General features: G+C 46.8%; 2 protein-coding genes across 9 annotated transcripts in view; one reads left to right on the top strand and one right to left on the bottom strand.

Moving 5' to 3' along the window:
• Positions 1-2,887: 2,887 nt before the first annotated feature.
• ZNF473 (zinc finger protein 473) lies at positions 2,888-18,697 on the bottom strand. Of its 2 annotated transcripts, none has more exons than XR_004900139.1 (5): positions 14,278-15,290; positions 11,867-11,993; positions 9,518-9,604; positions 5,833-8,303; positions 2,888-4,579 (listed from the first exon to the last, which is right to left on the bottom strand). XR_004900139.1 is itself a non-coding variant. In XM_028529554.2 (5 exons), the coding sequence occupies exons 3-5, from the start codon at positions 11,964-11,966 to the stop codon at positions 5,911-5,913; spliced, it is 2,580 nt and encodes an 859-aa protein (XP_028385355.1). In that variant the 5' UTR covers positions 11,967-11,993; positions 14,278-14,474; positions 18,223-18,697; the 3' UTR covers positions 5,398-5,910. The 2 variants fall into 2 exon arrangements, 1 of the variants encoding a protein (XP_028385355.1); XM_028529554.2 differs by lacking the exon at positions 2,888-4,579 and adding an exon at positions 18,223-18,697 and having other exon boundaries at positions 5,398-8,303; positions 14,278-14,474.
• An 87-nt stretch (positions 18,698-18,784) lies between these two features.
• Positions 18,785-22,440, top strand: part of VRK3 (VRK serine/threonine kinase 3) — a 40,169-nt gene continuing 36,513 nt past the window's right edge. For 5 of the 7 annotated variants that reach the window (XM_036012598.1, XM_036012596.1, XM_036012597.1 and 2 more), the window contains exons 1-2: positions 18,907-19,010; positions 19,933-19,995. The gene's annotated coding sequence lies outside the window, so the exon portion shown is untranslated. Of the gene's footprint in view, positions 19,011-19,932; positions 19,996-22,440 lie in introns of all 7 variants that reach the window. The other 2 variants (XM_028529555.2, XM_036012595.1) reach the window with 2 other exon arrangements.

Here is a 22,440-nt window from a genome sequence, read left to right as displayed (position 1 = left end):
TGTTGCGCATCCGTACAACTTAAAAGTACCTCGAATGAACGGACTCTCGCCTGGAACCAGCGCTTAGACAGTTGGCATGGAGACAGACTCGCCCTTTCCAGAGTTGACGGTTGCCCTGGAGACGGACGCTGGCGACGCTTAGTTTTCAGAACGTAGCCTGGGGAAACGATCAGTGTATACTTCTTCTCTTTCTCTATTCCGCCTCCGGAAGCCAGAAAAAGTGTCTGACATTCGTGTACCCCAAGCGGAAGCCACCCGAGACTTCAGGGTACCTTTCACCTTTGCCATCTTCAGTCGAGGATGGCAATGGCATTGAGAAGCCAGAAACCCGTAGACCTCTGGGAAGTGTAGAGCATCTGGGAATCTGTGCATGCGCAGAGGCATACATGGGAAAGGGGCTGCGCACGCAGCCACTCCGCGGTAGTGGGGAGGTAAGCTCTGTTTGGGAGGCCGACCGGAGGTTCAAGACCCAATTACCAGGTACTAGAGGACCTCATTTTTGGCCGGAAGAGCGGCCTCAGGCGTTCTGGGGGTCTTAGGCCATTTAGGAGGCTAGAGACTAGAGGCTAGAGACTAGAGAAGAGGGCGCTGGCTGGGTGAGGCCGGGCCGGGGCAAGATTAGGGGCTGCCTCGTGGTCTAGGGGCGTGGCTATGAGCAGGGCTAGCGCGGGGATTGGCTGGTAAGGGAAGCGGACTTTGGGTAGGATTGAGCCAATGAAGCCCGAGTGAGCCGAACGCGCTGATACTTGTTCTGAGAATCCTTATACTCGGTATGGTTTGCAAATCCGTCCAGGGTTGTTCACAGATCTCCTTTTGGTCTGGGGACTCATTGACTGAACTGAATGCTGTGGCACCATTTTTTTTGCTCAGTTTCTGTTTCTAAGCTCAATTTTTAAGGAAGTAAATGTTTAGTATAAGTATTACTGTTTTATTTTTCAATCATTTATTGCTAGGTGTTGCGCTAAGTTTGAGGTTAAGTGCTAGGGTTCCAAGTTTATAAATGATACTCTTACGAAATACGTAATTAAAATTTATAGTATTAAAATGTGTTGAGTGCTTATTATGAACCAAGGGTAGTGTTGGAAAATAGGGGGTTGCTTTTAATGCCAGTAATCACTAAAAAGTATTATCCTGAAACAGCTAATATGTACGCATACTGGGTGCCAGGCACAGTTCTAAACATTTATCCTCACCACCTCCCAGTGGAGTCCCTGCTATTGTTATTGTTGTGTTATGTATGAGGAAACAGGAGCACAGAGGTGATGGCGCCTGCCCAGGATCACCAGATGGTAAAGAACAGAAATGCAAGTTTTTGTTTTTAGCATAACGGTTAGGGATTCAGGGTTGGAACCTGACTGCTTAGATTCAAATCCTGGCTCTAGCACTTTCACACTGAACAACAGGTCAACAGAGGGAAGTTTCCTTAACCCTTTGGTCAGAGTGTGTCCACTTTTGTTTTTATACAGTAGGCTCTTAGGTACGATTTCTTCAAACAGTATCTTCTCAGTGTTAGGCATGTACATGATACCTTGGTTTGTGTCCTCCTGAGATACCAGCTGCTTCCACCAAGATTCTATTTATTTCAGTCAATGCCCTTGAACACTTGTGATCATAACTCTGAATAGAAAACCAGTGTTGCTTGCCATGAATGGAAATTGGTGGTAAGTGTAAAGGTGATAAAGCTGCAGGTTTCATCTTTTCTGTGGATAGCACTGTCCACCCAAAGTGCTGAGTTTGAGTCCTCCTCTGCCCATCTGAAGACATCAGATGTAAGGTGTTAAAGCCATTGAGGTAACTCAGAAGCATCAACACTTGAAAAGAGCCCTGACTGGTGTGGCTCAGTGGAGTGAGTGCTGGCCTGTGAACCAAAGGGTCACCGATTTGATTCCCAGTCAGGGCACATGCCTGGGTTGCAGGCCAGATCTCTAGTAGGGGGCACATGAGAAGCAACCATGCCTTGATGTTTCTCTCCCTCTTTCTCCCTGCCTTTCTGTCTAAAAATAAATAAAATCTTAAAAAATTGGGGGAAAAAAAGACTTTAAAAGGGACTGACTTTCTCATTGTCATCGTCCAAAATATTGGTGTTTCCTACCCTTCAGAAAACACTAGTAAAAGAAAGAGTTCTGTGAGCAGGAAACTTGAAAACCATTATTGTAAGTCACAGTAATCCCAAATTATGAGGGGAAAAACAGGCTGGGACTGGGATTTTTGAAAGGCTTTAGAAAGGCATTTAAAGAAACCTCTTCTATAGCATCCCAATACTTAAAACTCTTCCAGAATCTGCACACAAGAGGACGGGAAGCTAATACATACTAGGTGCAAGGGGTTACCTTCAAAGTGGTGCTGCAGAAGGGGAAAAGGGACTTTTGTTTTGCTCTGAACATTTTTATATTGCTAGATTTTTTTTAAGAATGTAATTGTGCATTATTTCTGTAATTAAATAGTACTGGCCATTGTGAAAAGCCTGGGAAATACCACAAAGTATAAGGAAGAAACTTATTTAACTCAGAAACAAATACTTATTTTACGATTTTCTTCACCTTTTTTTTCTGTAATCACCATTTCTTGGGAGTATCCTAAAGGCTGGACTCCTGCTTATATCCTATCACGAGCTCTTCCCAATATCATCAGGAAGTCTTCAAGAAAGTGCTGATGAGGCTAGACATTACTGAGACCATCTGGTTCTCTTCTTTTTTCAGAAAATCTTTATTTTTAGAGAGAGGAGGGGAGAGAGGGAGAGAAACATTGATGTGTGAGAAATATGATTGGTTGCCTCTTGCATGCCCCCAGCTGGGGACCTGGCCTGAAACCCAGGCATGTGCCCTGACTGGAAATCCAACCGGCCACTTTTTGGTTCACAGACTGGCACTCAATCCACTGAGCCACACCAGCCAGGGCTTGGTTCTCGTCTATTGGGCACAGAGGAGATGGCCTACCCAGCCCTTTTTTAGTGGAGTCAAAGTGACTAGTTCTGACTAAGGGAACATGAATGGAAATGACCAGCAGCACTTTCAGGCTAAGGCAGTGATAAACTCCTGCAGAAGCTTCCAGGTCCCTCTTTTTCCTGCCATGGTAACCAAGGTCACATGTTCCAGCTGGTCGGGCTATACCCTGGTCTCTCAGGTGGATAGGCCAGACCTAGCCACCCACTGTCCCCAACCCCTGCCAATCCACAGAGGACATGTAGTGTGAGTGACCAAAATAAACCATTGTTCTGTTCAGCCACTGAGATCTGACACTTAACGGTGTTGCCACAGCATAACCTAGTTCTTCCTGACATAGCAGTCTATTGACAGGGGTGCATGCTAGGCTTTAGTTAACTCAGTGTTCCCCAACCCTCTTTCAGCTATACACCACCGTCAGTTTTTGCTGTGTGAATACTGTGTATTTTTCCCTTTAAATCAATTTACTTTTTTCCCCTTAAATCAATTTATTTTTAAAGAGGACTTTCTACCACTACCATGAGCGGGAAACTAGTATCTTTTGTTAGTAAAGGAAAAAGGGGGGAGAATGAAAATAAATGCCAACAGAGCCAAATATTAAATTCTAGCTAAAATTATTGCCAGAGCCTGAGGCCTGCTGTGTCTTTATAGAGATAAGTAAATACCATGCTGTCCGTGCTTTCTCCTTGATTAATTAGGATTGCACCAGAATGAAAAAGTGTGGTTTGATGATGCATCTGAGGATGGGCTGAAATTGTGTGGTTTCCCTCCCAGTCTTTGGGTAAACATATTTAACTGCCCTCTTAATATGGGATGGTTTTCACCACTGCATGCCCTCCCCACTGGAAAAGGAAAACTGGCAGGCAGGGACTCTATATACCCAGTACCTGGCCAGGCATGTGGCACCAGGCTGAGAGAAGGAACCAACACCTTTAGATTCAAAACTTTAATCAAAGAACCAACATACACACAAGGGCATTTCTACTCTGTCCCTCAATACCAGTCATTAGTTACAGAAACTACTTCCCCTGTCCCTCCCATGGCTGCTGATTTTCCAAAGGGTCTCTGACTTGTGTGTGTGCTGTCAAAACTTCAGTGAACACACTTCTTGATTTGAGTTCCCACCTCTGGCCTACCTGCACACTTTGTAGTCCCCTTTGGCATGTAGCAGGCCTGTCGCCCAGACCAGACCATGCACAGGGAGTTGTACATTCCGGCCAACAGAAAACCAGTGTGCTCCTCACTGTGCAGTGGGCCGAATGATCCACCATTAAATTCCAAGTTTCAACAACAACCAATCAGCAGAACTCAAGGCACAAGGTTTTAAAAGCCCAGGACACAGGGTACCTACTCCTAAACTTTTTTAGCACCAAGAATATGAAAGATATTAAGAGTCCAATGTCTTAATAAGATTCTGTTTGTGCTTCAGCAAACACATGACTTGTTCACTTAGTGGGTAGGGCACAAAAGCCCAGAAATGAGGCACCATCAAGAGGGAGAAGGCTGTGTAGTTCCATGAGGTGAGTCTCTGCTGTAGAACAGGCCTGGCCAAGGTGATCTGTTGACTTGACAGCTCCAAGATGAAGGTTCATTTCCTTAATGGGCTCTCCAGCAATCCTCAGTGGCCCCAGAACTTACTGTGGCATGAGGAAATGTGGCATTTTAAGATGTTACTTGTCAATAACAGCACTACCTATGAAAATGGCACCATCCATTTCCCTTGGATTCCAGAAACTTCAAGGCAAGGGCAGGGTTTACCATATGACATTCCCTGCCCTGGTGCCTAGCAAAGCGCCTGGTGAGTGGTCAGCTTAGAAAAATGGCGTATGAAGAACATTCTGGCAATCCATCACAGTTTTCACAAGCCTATCCTTTGTATAGTGTTAACTGTGACAGTATCTAGTGCAGCTTTCCTGACTGAATCCAGCTGTTTCCAGTATCATTAACTCCCATGACAAATTGGATATTGTTTTAAATTTAACCAACAACTTGAAATGCAGGAAGATTATGGGAAAAGGTGGCATGTGAATGTAGAAAGGGTCCTTCTGAATGAGGGGTATGGAAGGTTAAGAGTGGAATGTTTTGGCCATTTGATGTTAGTTTAAATGTTCTTATTGGCTTTCTGGACTAGTTAATACTAGGACAGAGCAGAGATGGAGGGGAAGACAAGGTTAGACTTAAAAAAGATTCATGTGCTGAGTTTGGGGAACCAAATTAAGTCAAAGGCATTTTGGAGAAAAACTTAAAAAAAAAAAAAAAAAGACATTACCTGTGGCTGGTGTGGCTCAGTGGATTGAGTGCCAGCCTGCAAACCAGAGTCACTGGTTCGATTCCCAGTCAGGGCACATGCCTGAGGTGTGGGCCAAGTCCCCAGTAGGGGATGCATGAGAAACAACCAGACATTGATGTTTCTCTCCCTCTCTTTCTCCTTCCCTTCCCTTCTCTCTCAAAATAAATAAAATCTTTAAAAAAAAATTAAGACATTAACTGCAGTAAAGAGAATGTTGCTAAGTCTTCTCTTCCTTTTAACATAAAAGAGTATATTTATATGTGATGCACATATATAGCTCTTGCTTGGTGAGTACTATGTGCAGGGCATTCAGTTCTAAGTGCTTTGCACCTGTTTGTCCTCACAACAGCCCTCTGAGGTAGGTCACTATTATATACTGAGGCCCTGAGAGATTCTGAGAGTCTGCAGGTCACTTAGGTGGCAGAGGTGAGATTTAATCCAGCAGACTGTCTCCAGAGTCTATCTCTGAATTTGGATGCTACACAGCTTCTTTTGTGTTTTCATTGTTTTAATGAAACTTGTGTGCAAATTTTCCTAGTCAATCTTTATTAATAAAGAGACTTATCTATTTTGCAGGGGATGCGGGGAGGATGTACTTACCATGTGATGGTTTCAACTTTAGGTCTCAGATGTTGGGCCCTGCTGCCACCTGGCAGCCACAAGAAGTATTGCTACTTGTTACTTTTGAGTGTGGACTTTCTGATGTCGGCGGAGACCTACATAGAAGCGAAAGGCTTTTTGACAGTGTTGACACTGATATGGTTTCTCTTGGGCGTGAATTCTCTGGTGCTCACTGAGATGCGCTCTGAAGCCAAAGGCTTTCCCACACACATCACAGATGTAAGGCTTCTCCCCAGTGTGAATTCTCTCATGCTGCCTCAGATTTGTTTTCTGGGAAAAGGATTTCCCACATGCGACACAAAGGAAGGGCTTTTCCCCAGTGTGAACTCTCAGATGAACAGAAAGGCATGAGCTCTGGCTGAAGGCTTTCCCACATTCCTGACAAAAGTAAGGCTTTTCCCCAGTGTGAACTCTCTGGTGTCGAATAAGTAGAGCATTCATACTGAAGGTTTTCTCACAATCGCCACATTTATAGGGTTTCTCACGTGTGTGAACCCTCTGATGCTTAGAAAGGAGCCAGCGGTGTATGAATGTCTTTCCACATTTATTACACTCAAAAGATGTCTTTCTAGTATGACTTCTCTGGTGCTGAATAAGGTACTTACTGTGCACAAAGACTCTGGCACACTGGTTACATTTAAAGGGTTTCTCCACAGTGTGAATTAACTGATGTTCTGAGAGATGTGCACTGTGACTGAAAGTCTTTCCACATTCTTTACACTTAAAGGGGCACTTGCTCTCGTGTAGGCACTGATGTTTGGTGAGGGAGGTGGTGCGGATGAAGGCCTTCCCACAGTCCCCGCATTTATATGGCCTCACCCCAGAGTGGCTCATCTGGTGGCGAATGAGTTGTGTACTTTGGCCAAAGGCTTTCTCACACTGGTTACACTCAAAGGGCTTCTCCCTGGTGTGAAGCCTCTCATGCTGAGTCAGGTATTTGCTGCAGTCGAAGGTTTTCTCACATTTGTTACACTTAAAGGGCTTCTCACCAGTCCCTAGATGCTCTTTTTGTTGTAGGTTCTGATTCAAGATCTTTCCACTCTTACCAAGTCCTTGTTCTTGGGTGTGAACGCTTTGGTGGCTCATTAGGGTCGACCTGCAAACAAAGTGCTCACCACACTCCTGACATTCATGGCGGGCTTCCACAGCATGGATTTTCTGGTGTTGAACAAGGTGTTCATTATGGCTAAAGGTCTGCTTGCATTCGGCACAGCTGTAGGGCCTTTCTGTGGCATGAACAGATTGGTGTCGCATCAGGTGGGAAGGCCGGCTGAAACCCTTGTTGCATTTGTCACATTTGTGGGGCCTGTACCCCGTGTGAATCCTCTGATGTTCACTCAGGTGAGTGTTTCGGTAGAAGGCTTTCCCACATTCATTGCATTTGTAAGGCTTTTCTTTACTGTGAGCCCTTTGGTGGCTCCTTAAGGTCAAGATATAGCTGAAAGCTTTCCCACACTCATCACACTTACAAGGCTTTTCTCCAGTGTGAGCAGACTGGTGTTTGATGAGGGCTGACCTCTGCCTGAAGGCCTTCCCGCATTCCTGACATGTAGAGGTAGTTTTCACAGAATGAACTTTCTGATGCTGCAGGAGGTGTTTGTTAAAGTTGAAGGCGGCCTTGCATTTGGCACATTCATAGCGTTTCCGCATGTGGGTCTTCTGATGCCTAGTAAGATGAATGATTTGGCCAAAACTCTTGCCATACTCATTGCACTTATAGGATTTACCACCTTTGTGGGTTTTATGCTGCTCAACAGGCTGTAAGCCAGGACCTGATGGGTGGTCACTGTCCTGACTCTTACATGTTTCTTCTTCAGTGTGAATTTTCTGCTGTAACAGAAGGTGTGTGTTGTGACTGAAAGTTTCCCCGCACTTTTCGCACACATAGGATGCGTAGCCTGTGTGAGTCGTTGGATACTCAAAAAGGCAAGGACTCTGGTCGGAACCATTCTCGTCCTCTTCGTTCCCAGGTGGTTTCTCCCTCATATGAATAATCCAGTGCTGGAGGAGACTGCAACTCCGGCTGAAGTTCTTCCCACATTCACTACACTTATATGGTTGCACTCCTTCCTGGACCGTATCTTGCTGACTCTGGCCTGAGTGGGAGTCGAAGTCATTCCTACACTCCTGAGACCTAGCTGGCATCAGGCTCTTCTCAGAAACATCAGAGATCAGGGAACCCTCTTTGGTGAAAAGGAAGGACTCACGACTGAGGCTGCTCTTGAGTTCATGACCCGTGTACTCTGTGGAACTTTCCTTGTTGATGACAGTGTCAGAGCTCAAAAGACTTTCTGGATCTCCTAGCAAACTATCCAACCAGCTCTCATCCATGCAGGCTTCTCCCAAGTTAGGGTTCCAGAGGCCGTCCTTGGAAAATGTCTCCATAATCTCCTGAGAGAGTCCTTCTTCTGAGAATTCTTGCAGCATGGAGATCTTGGCCTCAGCTGTGTCTGAAAGAGAGAAAGTGCAAATGCCTTAGTTCCCCTGGGTGGAAAGACAGGAGCTGCAGGGTGAGGACACTGACAAGAGAGAGAACAGGGGATGGGTCCTGAGTCAGGCCTGTCTATCAGGGGCTGAAGAAGAGGTCAAAATGGTGATCCAGTTGGAACTGGCATCACAGGAAACAGGGAACCCATGTCCAAGGGGATTTAAGATAGGAGCTGGGCAACTGCAGGGCCTCCACGGGGTAGTGGGGGGCCTCTCAGCAGACACTCTCCACCATCATCCTCATCAGCTGAGACCTACTTCCTAGAGAAGAACACTGATCAAGGGACAAGAGATACAAATGATAACAATGCCATACAACTGTTAACACAAAGGCTATATCTGCTCATTGATAAAGTTGTGGCTCCACGTGCTTGGAAACAGCCTTATGTTAAAGTGGCAGAAAGAGAAATCCAAGAGAGCAGGAATCTGTGCCTGGGTTAGTCACCTACGTGAAAACACTGCAGGAGGCTGCAGAGGACTCACGCTCATGAGCTCCTGGGTAAGCCAAGAATGGAGCTGCACACTGATCAAGCTGTGTAGCCACCACTCCATGGTTTCTGGTTCAGGGACCGTTCTCTTACTAACAATCAAACCATGAGAAAAGTCTGTCATGCTCTAGACAAGGCCCCTGCCTCTTCTTTCTCTCAGTGGGGACATCTTGACCAGTGTCACACCAGGGAATCTTTACTATTTAACCTGATCCCCCTGGGGGAACTGTGGCCTGGGAGAGAGCAGAGCAAATGCCCAGGCTTGAGTTGTAGCCATCTGCTGTGTTCCATGGGCCGGGAAGGAGGGCTGGGCCTGCATGAAGGGGTCAAAACATTTAGACCAGGGTGTCCACAGTATCAGGGGGCATGAAGCAGGAAGATGGAGACCAATTTAGGGAATGGAAGGCTGCCCCCTGCTGAGTCTGGAAGGACCAAGGACAGGACAGGAAAGGTACCAGGACAGCCATGTGCTGAATGCTGAGGTAGACAGAGACACGACAGGCATGTAGAATGAGGGTCCCATCTCTGTCAGGACAAAGGGACAGAAGCCAGCATGTGGAAGACTAAAATCCCAGAAGCTGTGGGTCCTGATGGTTGGGTAGACATACTCCATGAGAGCACAGAGGGCCATGCCCCAGGATCCCACCACCCTCCCACCAGGGGCTGGTGGCCCCTCCTCTCCCACTCACCAGGGCCTGTCACTTCTGGACTTCCTCTCACCAGGGTCTTCAGCTCTTCCCCACCATCTGGATTGGTCAGGCTGGGTCTCAGGGGGTCTGCAGGGAAAGAACAGCATTGTTGACAACCAGGATGTGGAGGACGTTCAGCTACCTTCTGGATCTCGACTATGCAATGCTTTATCCAGCATGCTTTATCTAGCTGCAGCGTTAGCCGATTTTGGGGACACTCGCCCTACAAGGTTCCTGGTCTAGTGGAAGAGAGCCTGAAACAGTCATAATCCAGGATGATCAGAGATATGGCAGCTGGGGCTGTGGGCACAGGACTTGCAACACGTCAAGGGGTTAGCAGAGCTTGCAAAGTGAAGAGGTCCATACTTAATCATTCATGGTTCACTCATTTGCCTATGGACCACACATCGCCCGAGGCCTCTGGGGGTTGGGCCCTGTGATAGAGGATGTCGGGGTTCTAGAACTCAAGCAGTCCTGTACTGCCCTCCCCCAACTTCCTTAAGGAAGGGAGCCGAGTCACAATCCAGGGGAAAGGCCACTGCTGGCTTCGAAGATGAAGGAAGGCGCCATGATGCAAGTAGAGCAGGAAGCTTCTGGAAGCTGAAAAGGGGCAAGGAAACAGATCTCCCCTGGAACCAGCCCTGCCAACACCTTGATTTTAGCCCAGTCAGGTCCATCTTAAGCTTCTGACCCCCAGAACTGTAAGATTGTGTTGTTTTAAGCCATTATACTTGTGGCATTTGTAGGAGCAGCCATAGGAAACCCATACATATACACAGATGAGCAAGGGCATCAAAGGGAATGCATTTCTCCTGCAGGCTGGAGTTGAAAAACTGAAAAGATGCTGAGACCAGACCTCCCCAAAGCTGCTTCGATAGCAGATATTGGGTACAGTTTGGAGAAAATCTGTCCCAATGTGATAAAATTACATATAGTTTCCAGTATATAATCTTTTTCTCATCTTTTGGAATAAATTCCTATGTTTTGGGAAAAGAAAGAACTGAGACACTGGAAAAAAGGAATGAGCTGATCCAACTGAGGTGAGTATTATGGAGCTGGGACGCTGGGACCTGGAGCTGCACAGGTAGGTCCCAAGCGGAGTCTCAGCCGCACCGCTTGCTTACTGTGTGATGCTGGTGGTCACAGCCTGTGAAAAGGGCTAACAGAGCAGGCTGGCTGCTCTCCACAGAAAAGCCTACTCTCAAGGCTGCCCTGGGCTGGTGTCTGGGAACCTGGATTTCAGGAGGGTTCCAGCATTCTCTGACCAATCAGAGGGGCTCTGCATGCCCAAACTGTTCTGCTGAACACCTGCTTTCCTTCTGAGTGTCTGGAACGTTGGTGTGTCCCAAGCAGAGAGTGCCTCCACGACCAGCCCTGGGTGTGGAATCTCTAAGGTGCGTCCCTGGTCAACATTTCACACATGCTGTCACACTCGTGGCTGGGGGAATTAAACATGTACTGTATGACTCCACGGGGAGAGGGCTCTGGAATTTGTCTCTAATCTCCCGTGCACTTGACCACACGTGCCTTTCCCCTTACTAACTGTGCTGTCTATCCTTTCACTGTCACGGATCATGGCATAAGGATAACTATATGGTGAGTCCTGCACATCCTAGTAAATCACCAAACCTGGGGGTAGTCCTGGGAACCTAAATGCGGCTACAAAAATGACTCCCCCTCTTTCGATAGGTTTAAAAAGCTCAGCAAAATAGGGACAGTCAAACTTCCTCATGGGGTGACTGGAAGATTGAAGGAGTTCTGAGGACCGACTCAGCGCAGGACCTGGCTCCTAACACAGCACCTGTCACCATTCATTTACTAAGGAGCCGTTTACTGAGTCCCCATGGTAGGTACTGCTTGCTGCAAGTGCTGGCGTCCACCAGTGAGCAACACAGGTGCCCTCAGGAAGCTCCCATCTGGCAGGAGGAGACAGACCATAAAAGCAGCAACCAGAAAATGAAGGGGGTGGGGGGCAAGCTAAGCAGGAGAGAGAGGAGGGAGTGTTAATGGGGTTGCAATTCTAGGCAGAGGGGAGAGCAAATGTGAAGACCCCAAAGTGTCAGGACAAGAAATAAAGAGCAAAGTGCTGCTGAAGCTGTGGTAGCAGACAGGCTAGAGCCGGGCTTGTCAACCTTGCCACCACTGACACTGGGGTGAGGTAAGCCTTAGTCGTGGGGGTTGCCCTTGCATGCTAGGCATTGCCGATATCCCCTGGGGGGCAGGCTCAGCCAACTGAGCACTGCTGAGCTAGATCATGCTGGTTCTGACATGTTTAGGAGCTGGAAGTTCATCCTGGGGGTGACAGGGAGCCACAGGGAATCACCAAGCAGGGCTGGGGTGCACACTCACTCAGCAAGAAGAGATTCTGGTAGTTTTCCAGTGCCTTGTCCCAGAACAGGTCCTCCTGGTCCAGCCCCAGCTGCTCCCAGTCCTCCAAAGTGAAGTCCATGGCCACGTCCTTTAGGGTCACAAATTACTGAAACACAACATACTGTCAGTGACTCCAGGGCTGGGGAGGGGCCAAATGGTTCACTCAGTGCACCCCACCCCCACCCTCCGTGCACCAGGCCTTTGGAAAAATGGTCTTGTGAGGACCTTCCAACCTAAGAGACTGGGCATCCCCATATATTGTAGGCAAGGACACACAGTCTTGGTGAAGGGACACAGGCAGGACTTAAACCCAGGTTTGCTTGATCCTAAAATCTATTGATTTCTGGCTTTCACTTTTTCAGTGTTTGTTCAAGATTTGAAGCTTTTATTATGGAAATTTTCAAATGTATACCCAAATAGAGACATGCATGCAACAAACAGCCACATATCCATCACCCAGCTCCAATCCCCATCCTATTAACATGTTTGTTTTGTTCATTAAACCTCTTTCCCCACTTTTATTTTATTTTTTGGTAGAGGAAAACAGACTTCAAAGTTAATCCCAGGTTGCATCAGATCTCACCTGTGAAAACTTCAGTATTCACAGGAGAACCCCTTACTACAGCACACGTATGTATGCCACATCCAGAGTCAGTATTCGGATTTGTCCTGCATTGCAATGGTGGTTTTTTCCTCCCAATTTTTTTCTCGTGGTAAAAGCCATACACAATCTCCCATCTCAACCAATTTTTAGTGTACAGTCCAGCAGCATTAAGCACATCCACACTGTTGCACAACTATCCCCACCATCCATCTCCAGAAATCTCTTCATCTTGCAAAACTAAAACTGTGTCCCCATTAAACACTGACTTTCCATTTCCCTACCCCCAGTCTGTCACCCGCCATTCTGCCTTCTGTCTCTGATTTTGACTGGGTTCAATGCTATGTTTTTATAGTTGGCTTGTTTGAATCAGAAACCAAGGAGGCCTATGCTCTGTACTGAATGGGCTGATATGCTTCGGAAGAGTTTTTATCTACACCTGCACCTTTCTGCCTTTTGAATCCCATGCTCCTGATTCAGCAAGTCCCAGTCTGGATACAGTGCTTCTCAGTGTCATTTAGCTGCTCCTCTGCCTGATGTACTTCCTGGAAACTAGTCAGTGGAGCAGCAGCCTGATTAGATTCAGTACAACACGGAGCGGGCAAGAGCCCTCATACATGATGCTCCATCCACTTCTGGCTGCATGACAGCTAGAAGCACCTTTCTGCCAATTTTAGTGATGCCATCTTATTTAACTTTAAAAGTTCCCAGGGAATAGAATAGAAATTCAAAGCTGGAGAAGTACTGACAACAAAAAGTGGCAGCCTTCCCCAGCACCCTATTTCCACGTGAACCCATGGCTATCTGGTGTGTTCCTTCCAGACCTCCACCATCACACACACATATACACATTTCAAATAAGAATGAAACCTGTCTGTAGTTTGGGTCTGATGCATGGCCCCACTACTTTCCTCTGTGGGTAACTGTTGGCAATTAAGTCACATGCCCCCTTCAGAGCCCTGCTTTCTACCCCATCTCAAGGGCTTTTCTGGGAAGTGACTGAGATGCTGCTAGGAAGCCCCTGCATTGTTCCTAGCAGACAGGAAGGACTCGACCAAAAGGCAGTTGTGTCTAACCTGACGGGGCTGACGGACATAGACAAGGACAGTCACATCTGGGGTGATTCATTCCATAGTGGGAGCAGCAGGCAGTGCTGTGGGAGGAGACCAGAGCTGGGTCTCAAAGGCTGTGCAAGACTTACCAGCCATGGATGGGAGGCAGGGTATTCTAGCCTGAGGGAAGAGCCTGAGAAAAGGCTAGGGGGCTGGAAAGTACAGTGGAACATTTTACTACAAGTCCAACAAGGGAGTATGGCTTATGTGAGTACAAGGGAAGGTAAGATGCCATGGAGGGGCACAGGACCCAGATCATGCAGGAAAAAGCTGAGAAACCTGGATTTTATCCTGTAAGCAATGAGGCACCTGGAAGGGTACTAAGCAGGAGAGTAAGAACGTGAAAGCTTTACTTTAATATTGCTCAAGACTTCCAGGCTGGATGGTTCAGTTAGTTGGAGTGTCATCCCGTACTTCAAAAGGTTGCAGGTTCGATCACTACAGGAGGCAACTGATCAATGTTTGTCTTTCACATTTCCCTCACATTTCTCTCTCTCTTTCTCTGTTCTTCTGTCTCCCTCCCCCTTCCTCTCTCTAAAATCAATAAACATATCCTCAGATAAGGATTAAAAAGAAAAAGATCACAGCCAGGAGAGGACAGTGAGCCCAGAACAAAGGCAGGCCAACTGTGCAGCTTTTAGGGATGATCTGTTAGGGTGGAGGGACCCTCAACTCACCTCAGTAGTAGCCAACTAGGCCCAGCAGTCTGGTTTAAGCTCCTCCTCCTTCCCCTCCACATTCCCAGCTGGCAGGGCTGCAGGAAGGACAAGGAAACTGGGAGAAAGTCTTCCTTCCTTCTAGGACTGATTTCTTGGCCATGTTGAATGAGTCCCCAAAATGTCCAGAAGTAGGATCAGTCAGAACATCAGTTTCCCTGCAGGAATCACAATTGTTATTTATTGAAACTACCCCAGCCCCAAGTTTCCACTGTGTTTCAGAGATGACACAGCAACTTCACAACCATTTTCAGCACTTAATCACAATAAGTACATACTTGGGACCTGTCTCGTGCACTTCTCTGTGCACGAGAACAGAATATCTGCTAACAGAACACGTATCTCTCATTGAACCCTTGGGACAATGCTTCTGAGAACCTGGATTATCTGTCATCTCTAGGATTTGCATCCAAGTCAGTTGGCCTCCAAACTGTTGCTATTTCAACAGCAGCAGAATTCTTCAACTTTCTTTTTTTTAACCTTGACCCACAGTAACATGGACAATCTATATCATGACTGCTCATTCACATGCATAACTAAAAAGTTTCATGAGGTAACACTTAATCTCACAAAGCAGAATGTCTGGCATGGTTTTTATTCTAGTCACTTTTTTCCATGAAAAAAAAAATTATAGTCACTGCTCAACTGAGTTCTTTTCATGACCCACAATATGCAAAACACTGACAGCTTTTTACAAATTTGTAGCCCCTGTGAATTTCCTAAGGAGCAGGTGTCCACAGAGCACTGAAAACACTCCATATCATGAAGCAGCAGGATGACTTAATGACCAAGGCCCACAAACTTTCAGATTTTATAAAGGTGACACACATTTATACAATATATTTCATTAGAATCCCAGTGCAATGTAGGACTGTAACAGGGTGCAGCCAAGAGGGGGGCCCCAAACAGGGATATGTAATAGGGTCCAGAACTCAAGATGTCCAGGAAATATTAGAAAAATATATATAGGATGGCCTCACTGTCCCCCAAGTCTGAGCTGGGGGAATGGGGCACATGGAGCAGGGCCATTCAGAATTGTGTTGTTTTGCATTTTTTAAACAAATTTTTAAAAAGATTTATTTATCCCCAGCTGGCGTAGCTCAGTGGATTGAGTGTGGGCTGCGAACCAAAGCATCACAGGTTCGATTCCCAGCCAGGGCACATGCCTGGGTTGCAGGCCATGGCCCCTAGCAACCGCACATTGATGTTTCTCTCTCTCTCTCTTTCTCCCTCCCTTCCCCTCTCTAAAAATAAATAAATAAATCTTTTTTTGCGGTTGCTAGGGGCCATGGCCTGCAATCCAGGCATGTGCCCTGGCTGGGAATCGAACCTGCGATGCTTTGGTTCGCAGCCCGCACTCAATCCACTGAGCTACGCCAGCCAGGGCCATTTTGCTTTTTTTTTTTTTAAGAGCTTATTTATCTAGTTTTAGAGAGAGGAGAAGGGAAGGGAAGGAGAGAGAGGGAGAGAAACATCAGTGTGTGGTTGCCTCTCACATACCCCCTTCTGGGGACCTGTCCTGCAACCCAGGCATGTGCCCTGACTGGGAATCAAACCACTACCCTTTGGTTCGCAGGCCTGTGCTCAATCCACTGAGTCACACCAGCCAGGACCAGAGCTGTGTTGTACAGCAACAGCTTTGCAGCTAACCTCTGGCATGGGCATTTAACATCGGTATAACTTTTAACTGGTTTCATGGATATGTTAAATAGCTGTGGCCGTGCTTTGAGCCAGGGGGATGGAAGTGACTTCCACCCAAGGTGTAACTGGGAGCAACTCCCCCTGGTTACAGCGCCTGTGTGAAAGATTGGCTCCATGCCATGGAGCCATACCTGCCCAGGCTCACTATGGCAGCCCAGGAAAGCTGAAAGAATACAGGAATGCTGGCAGGTGTAACTGATTGTAGGAGGAATCGGAAATGGGGCTGCAGAGGAAGACTGGTGCGGGGATTTAAACCCAGATACAGCAGCCATACAAGGGAGAACCTCACAGCTTTGGGGTGCTCCCTTTTACCACGTGGCTTAGGATATAGGACAGACTTTGCCTGGAAGAAAAGGGGTGAAAGGACTCTTGCTGGTGGGCCATGAGAAGGTGCCACATGGCTTTGGATTCACTGGAGATCGTGGCGGCAACACAGCGGATGGTGCCAGGAACTAGAATCATGGACTGCTACTTCTTTTCCTGAGATACGGTACCCCAGACTAGGGCAGAGGGAGAAGGAAGGACTGTGTGCATCTGTGGGTATTCTAAAGGACTTTAGTATTTTAATGAAGACATTAAGTCACTACTCTAAGTCTGTATAGCTTTTAAATAAATAATTCCTTTCGTTTTCACAAATCTCTGGCATTGAGAAACATCTTTCCTCTGGCAGTAGGCATAGCAAACCTAGTTGGGGGGGATCCCCAGAGAAAAAAAGGGGAGGTCCTTTTTGGTAATAGTATATCATTCACCCCCCCCCTGTCTGTTCTGTAACAGGACAGGCAGTATTTTGCTATTGAACATTTCAATATTTCTAGAGCGAAGGGTATAAATACTCACGCTAGGTAGGATAATTAAAGGTTAATTAAAGGTTATAAATTACAGCAGTTCTGGTCAGGTTTGGGCACCAAATTTATGAACAACAAAAAACATCTTCCAGGCTTTCTAGGTATTGTGATCACAGATAAGGCAACGCAGTATGGCAGTAAGTGCTAACATTCACTCTCAATGATTTTCTTCACATGACAGATGTAAGCCTCAACTTGTGAGTATACTTCAGTCCATAGATACTATATTTGGCCCACACGGTGTTGGCAAATGGGAGGTCTTGAAAGAAAATTACCTTAAGAAGTCCCAAACTGGGATATTCCACCTATAAATTCGCTCTCCAGCTTCTGAAAAAATCTTAGGACTTGGCCATGCTGGGTCTGCATTCCCACGAAGCTAGCTAGATGGGGCTCATTTAAATCTACCTCCACCCCACCCCTAGGAGGTAAATACTCTCTAATGTCCCACAGTCCTCACCCGGCAGATTCTCTCCTTTAGCTGAGCTTGCAATATCTGCCTAGTTTCCAAATTACGATCTGTCCACATCTCATGCACCCTCAACCCTGGGAGATAAGAAACGGGAACCCTCAAGGTCACCACCCAGCCTGTCAGAGTGAATTAAACTAAACCATGGGCCCTGAGGTCTTGCTGCTGCTTAGTGTGGGACGACGGCCAGATCATTCACCTTCTCTATGCCTCAGTTGCCACATGTACAAAATGCGGCAAGCACAACAGATCCGCAGGCACTCACCCGTAATTTTAAAAACCAAAAAAGCTCTGAAAACCAGAACTTCATTCATAAATTAGCAGCAAAACTTAACCTGAATTGCCATAAGCAACGTACAGTCCTTTCAGCGTGTATTCAAGCCTTTCCTGACAGAAATACTCGATTTCCCGGGTCTGATTCCCAAGATGATCCTGGTGCCAAGGACATCCGAGAAAACCGGGGAGCTACACTAATCTCTCAGCGCTGATGAGGAGGTTAGAGGAGAAAATGCGAGGGCAGCACGGTGCCTGGCACACAGAAAGCGCTCAATTAAATGTTCAGTCCTTTGACCTCCCGAAAGAACTCCCATTCGTGCATCCCTCAAGATCCTGCCCAACTCTGACAACAACTTCAAGCAACCCACCCCTCCTCACCCCAAAATAAAGTGAAATGGAACGCTGCCAACGAGGACTTGAAACGACTTAAGCGACAGCCTGGCCCGTAACATGCTCTGAACCAGGGTTCAAGAGTCCACCTAGAGCTACCGCCCAAGGCAACGCGCCCTTCGCCGCGGACGCCGAGAGAATTTTTCATTAGCACTCAGGGAAGACCGGAGCGCCCCGCCGCCCAAGCCTTCAGAGTTCTCAGTAATCCCAATCCCGGCGTCTCCTCACCTCGATATTGCGGTGCGCAGTTAACAGCCGCGAACCCAGCCCAGGGAGAGCCGGAGACGGGATTCCTCTCACAGGTTCCGCGTCACAGGTGCTGCGTCACAGCCACTATCAGTGCCTCCTGAGCTTACTCGGAATTTCTTCACGCGGGATACTCCGCCCCAGCGCAAAGACCACGTTTCCCGGAGCGCTGTGTGGACGCTTTCGCTTGTCTCCCTAATTTCATCCACATCCCGGTCTTTAGAGGTCCCGCCGAGCACTCTGGTGAGGAGAAACAGAATACGCGTCAGGTGGCAACTGGGTATTGAAGTCCAGCTTTTATTCTGTTGAAAAACAACCTAATCAACGTTCAGTCTTTTCTAGAAGAGGAGGCTTCTGATTGCTCAAGGGAACAGCGGGAGGGTTGCCATAGAAACACATTGAGACAATTGGATTCCTAAAAAAACGCGCGGAAGGGGCGAAATAGAGGCGGGAGAAATAATGTGACCTCTGCTGATTGGCGGAGAGACGCCCCGCAGTTTATTCCTCCTTACCATTGGCTCCACCTTGGCACATGCGCAGTAGAACGAGGCAGCGTTCCAAAAGGGGAAATAGAGTTGAGCCGTCGGGGACAGACCCCACTACCAGCCGCGAAGGCGTCTGGGAAAGGGAGTTCTGTGGTAGGCACGGCCGGGGCAGCCGGGGGCAGGAGGGTCAGCGGTGCCTGCGCGGGCGCAGTCCTGCCTCCGGGCTGAGAATGCGTGCGCAGATCCTTCCTCTCAAGCGGAAGTTTGCAGGGGGTCACTGAGAAGGTGAGTCCCAGTCCCCCAGGTGTCCGAGGATCTACCCCATAGGTATTTGGTCTCCACTCCGCTCAAGTCCAGAAGTGAGGTGATGTCGAGGTGTAGCAGGGGGAAGTCTCTTGGTACCCTACACACAATTCGGTCGAGTTGCCGTGACGTCAGCACGACCCTTTGTGAGATGCGAAGCCCCTGAGAGGTTTTGGGATGTAAGACGCTTCTGGTCGCTGGGGTAATTCTTTCGGCTCTTCGTGGTGGGCGTGGCTACGACTGAGACTGGCGGAGCGAATGGAGAGTTTGACAGGCCCCAGCTGGGCAAGACAGTTCTTGTTTCTGCTTAGGGCGGGCCTGAGGCGAGTCACGGTTTCCTTGACAACGGTCCCTCTTGCGCCACACTGGAGTCTAGTTTCTAGTTCTTTTACTGTGCTGGGTCTCATAACCTTTAAGAAGGGACACAATGTTTAACACGTATATGTTCAGTAAATACTTCTTGAATAAATAAAATAAATGGGTGAATGAGTGATTAAGACTAGCCTGAATGTTGGAGTCAGGTTTTAGTCCCGAACTAGCTGTGTGACCATGGACAGGCGACTTCTGTACTCTTGAGACTCCTTTCTTCCATCCGTATTTATTGAGCTGTTACCATAACACTATCTCTCTCTGACCTAATAAATAGACTTGCTCACAGTTTATCTTCGTTCCCCCCCACCCCCAGAATGTGAGCTTTGTTAGGTGAAGAGCCATGTTTGTTTCCTTTGCTGCTATACTCCCAGTGATTGACAAATATTAGGAGTTCAGTAAATAAGTATTGAGTGAATGAATGAAATTAGCACAGGCTGGCTACAGTAGCCAATGCTCAATAAACATTAACCATTATCTTTCTCTTACATGTGAAGTGACCTGAGTCAGCCTCTCCACCTTTATTCACTTACAGGACTCGGTTTAGATGCACATTGCAGCCCAGTGAATCTGAGGGCCAGACCTCGACCCCATAAAGGTACCATGCCTGCAGGCACATGCCCCTTAAGCCCTGTTCACTACCAACAGCCTGCTACTGCTCCATCTCTTCTGTATCACTGCTCTGCTACTTTAGTCCCAAGAGGACCATTGTCATGGACATGACATGGTCCCTGGGCAGGCGTTTGCCCCATCCTAGAGGCCATCTTTATGCAAGGACACTCGGCAAATTCTGCTTAAAGCCGCTTAAAACCCCCACAGATTTTCAAATGTTTGTTTCCATAAGTAATCTAGCAAAGTGTCAGTGTATTGTCAGACAAGGCTAGAGTGTGCTGTAGTAACAACCCCAAACCTCAGTGGCTTACTCCAAACACATTTCTCACTAATACAAAGTCTGGAACAACTCCCCAGGGTTGCCATCCTCCAGGCAGTTTGACCTAGAGCAAGGGTGTCAAACTCATTTCCATCCGGGACCACATCAGCTTCGCAGTTGCCTTCAAAGCGCAGAATGTAAATGTAATGTTAGGACTGTATAAATGTAACTACTCCTTAACCAGGGGCAAGGAGCTCTACACTCTGCCCTTTGAAGGCATCCGCGAGGCTGATGTGGCCCCCAGTGAAAATGAGTTTGACAGTTGTGATCTAGAGGATATCCATTTCAGCGCTGTTGCCAGGACAACAAATTATGAAGTTACACGACCAATCAGAATTACAGACTTCCAAGAAGCTGCAGGATGCCTGCCAGCAGTCTTTGCAGGCAGCTGGCGTCTCCTGTGTGGCAAATAACAGGAGGGCAGTTCTACTCCACAGTGTGATTTCTGCTCTTCTGCAGACCTAGGGGAGGAGGAACCCTTTTCTCCAGCTGAGATGCCTTTCATTAGCTGTTTGGGCTGCCTGTGTTTTTTCAAGGATGGGCCCCAGAATTCCACAAGGCAGCACCAGTGGGAACTGAGAGGCCTGAGAAGCTCAGAACTTACAGTATGGAAGGAGAAAAGGGGAAAATAGAAATAGTAACAAGTAGAATCTATTAAATGAGATACAGGGCATGACATGGTAATAACAGCCACTACCATAAAAGGCTTTCCATGAGCCAGGCCTTGTTCTCAGCACTTGCTGTACCATATTTTTTGGACTATAAGATGTATAAGATGCACTCTCCGCCCCCCCCCCCGCCCAAATTTGGGAGGAATAATGATTGTTAATGCTGCTGTTCTGTTTACATTTACATTGGTGAAATATTATGTTATTTATGTTATTAAATATTTTACCACATTTTTTGCTTCAAAATTTTTTTTCCTATTTTCCTCTTCTAAAACCTAGATGCATCTTATGGTCCCAAAAATATGGGTAAATGTATTCAGTTAGGCCTCAACACCCACTCTGTCACATAGTTAGAAGCCCCATCTCACGGCTGGGCAGCATGAAGCACAGATGTGTTAGGTTAGGTGCCCAGCACATAACAGATCTTGAATTCAAATCCAGGTAGCCTGGGACAAGAGCCTGTGATTTTAAAGAACTCTTCTGTTCTGCAGTTCCAACCGAGCCCAACCTTTGCTGTGAAGAAAGGACAAGGGTTTAGTTAGACTGAGCTAGACACAGAAATACTCTATGATCTCACTTATATGTGGAATCTAAAAAAAGTTTGATTCCTAGTGCTAGAGTAGAATAGTGGGTACCAGTGGCTGTGGGGGGAAGGGGGAGATATGGGTCAAAGGGTACACACTTTCAGTTATGAAATGAGCAAGTTCTGGTGCCCTCTAATGTATAGCACAGTGACTATAGTAAATAATAGTGTACTGTGCACTTGAAATTTGCTAAGAGTATCTCAAATGTTCTTACCACACACCCAAAAATAATAACTATGGAAGGTGATGGATATGTTAATTAGTTTGATTGTGGTAATCATTTCACCATGCATACATATATCAAAACATCACAGGTACCTTAAATATATGCAAATTTTATTTGCCAAGAATAAAAAGGGAAGAACTTTCTCTTGCAAGATGAAATGAAGCCACAAGCCCAAGTTTATTTTGACTTCCATTTCGATAGTCCAGCTTATAATTCGTACTGTACACTAAGTCTGACAGGGGTGTCAAACCCATAGCCCAAGGGCCACATGCAGCCCAGGATAGCTATGGATGTGGCCTAACACAAAATCATAAATTTACTTAAAACCTTTTTTTTGCTCATCAGTTTTTATTAGTGTTTGTGTATTGAACATGTGGTTCAAGATAACTCTTCTTCTTCCAGTGTGGCCCAGAGACACCAAAAGTTTGGACACCCCATCTTACAATAAAGAAAAAATAATTTTTCCTTTTGCTATTTAAAACATATTCGTTTAAAGTATCTATTGCACTGTCATCCTTCCTGATGTTCTCTTCACTTATTAACTAGTCTAACCCTGCTTTTATGGACTGAACGGTATCCTGTAAAAATTTGTATGTGGAATCCCTAAGCCCAAGTACCTCAGAGTGAGACCATA

Source organism: Phyllostomus discolor, chromosome 12 (assembly GCF_004126475.2).
Source record: "Phyllostomus discolor isolate MPI-MPIP mPhyDis1 chromosome 12, mPhyDis1.pri.v3, whole genome shotgun sequence".
Classification (NCBI taxonomy): domain Eukaryota; kingdom Metazoa; phylum Chordata; class Mammalia; order Chiroptera; family Phyllostomidae; genus Phyllostomus; species Phyllostomus discolor.
This window is presented reverse-complemented; position numbering and strand designations above follow the sequence as displayed.

What these genes read in the sequence shown, in the direction of transcription:
- ZNF473 (XM_028529554.2), bottom strand. Translation starts at nt 11,966, where the DNA reads ATGGACTTCACTTTGGAGGACTGGGAGCAGCTGGGGCTGGACCAGGAG. An exon ending in CCAGAATCTCTTCTTGCTGA is followed by an intron (nt 9,605 to 11,866) that starts GTGAGTGTGCAC and finishes CTTTCCCTGCAG; the next exon opens with ACCCCCTGAGACCCAGCCTG. An exon ending in TCCAGAAGTGACAGGCCCTG is followed by an intron (nt 8,304 to 9,517) that starts GTGAGTGGGAGA and finishes TCTCTCTTTCAG; the next exon opens with ACACAGCTGAGGCCAAGATC.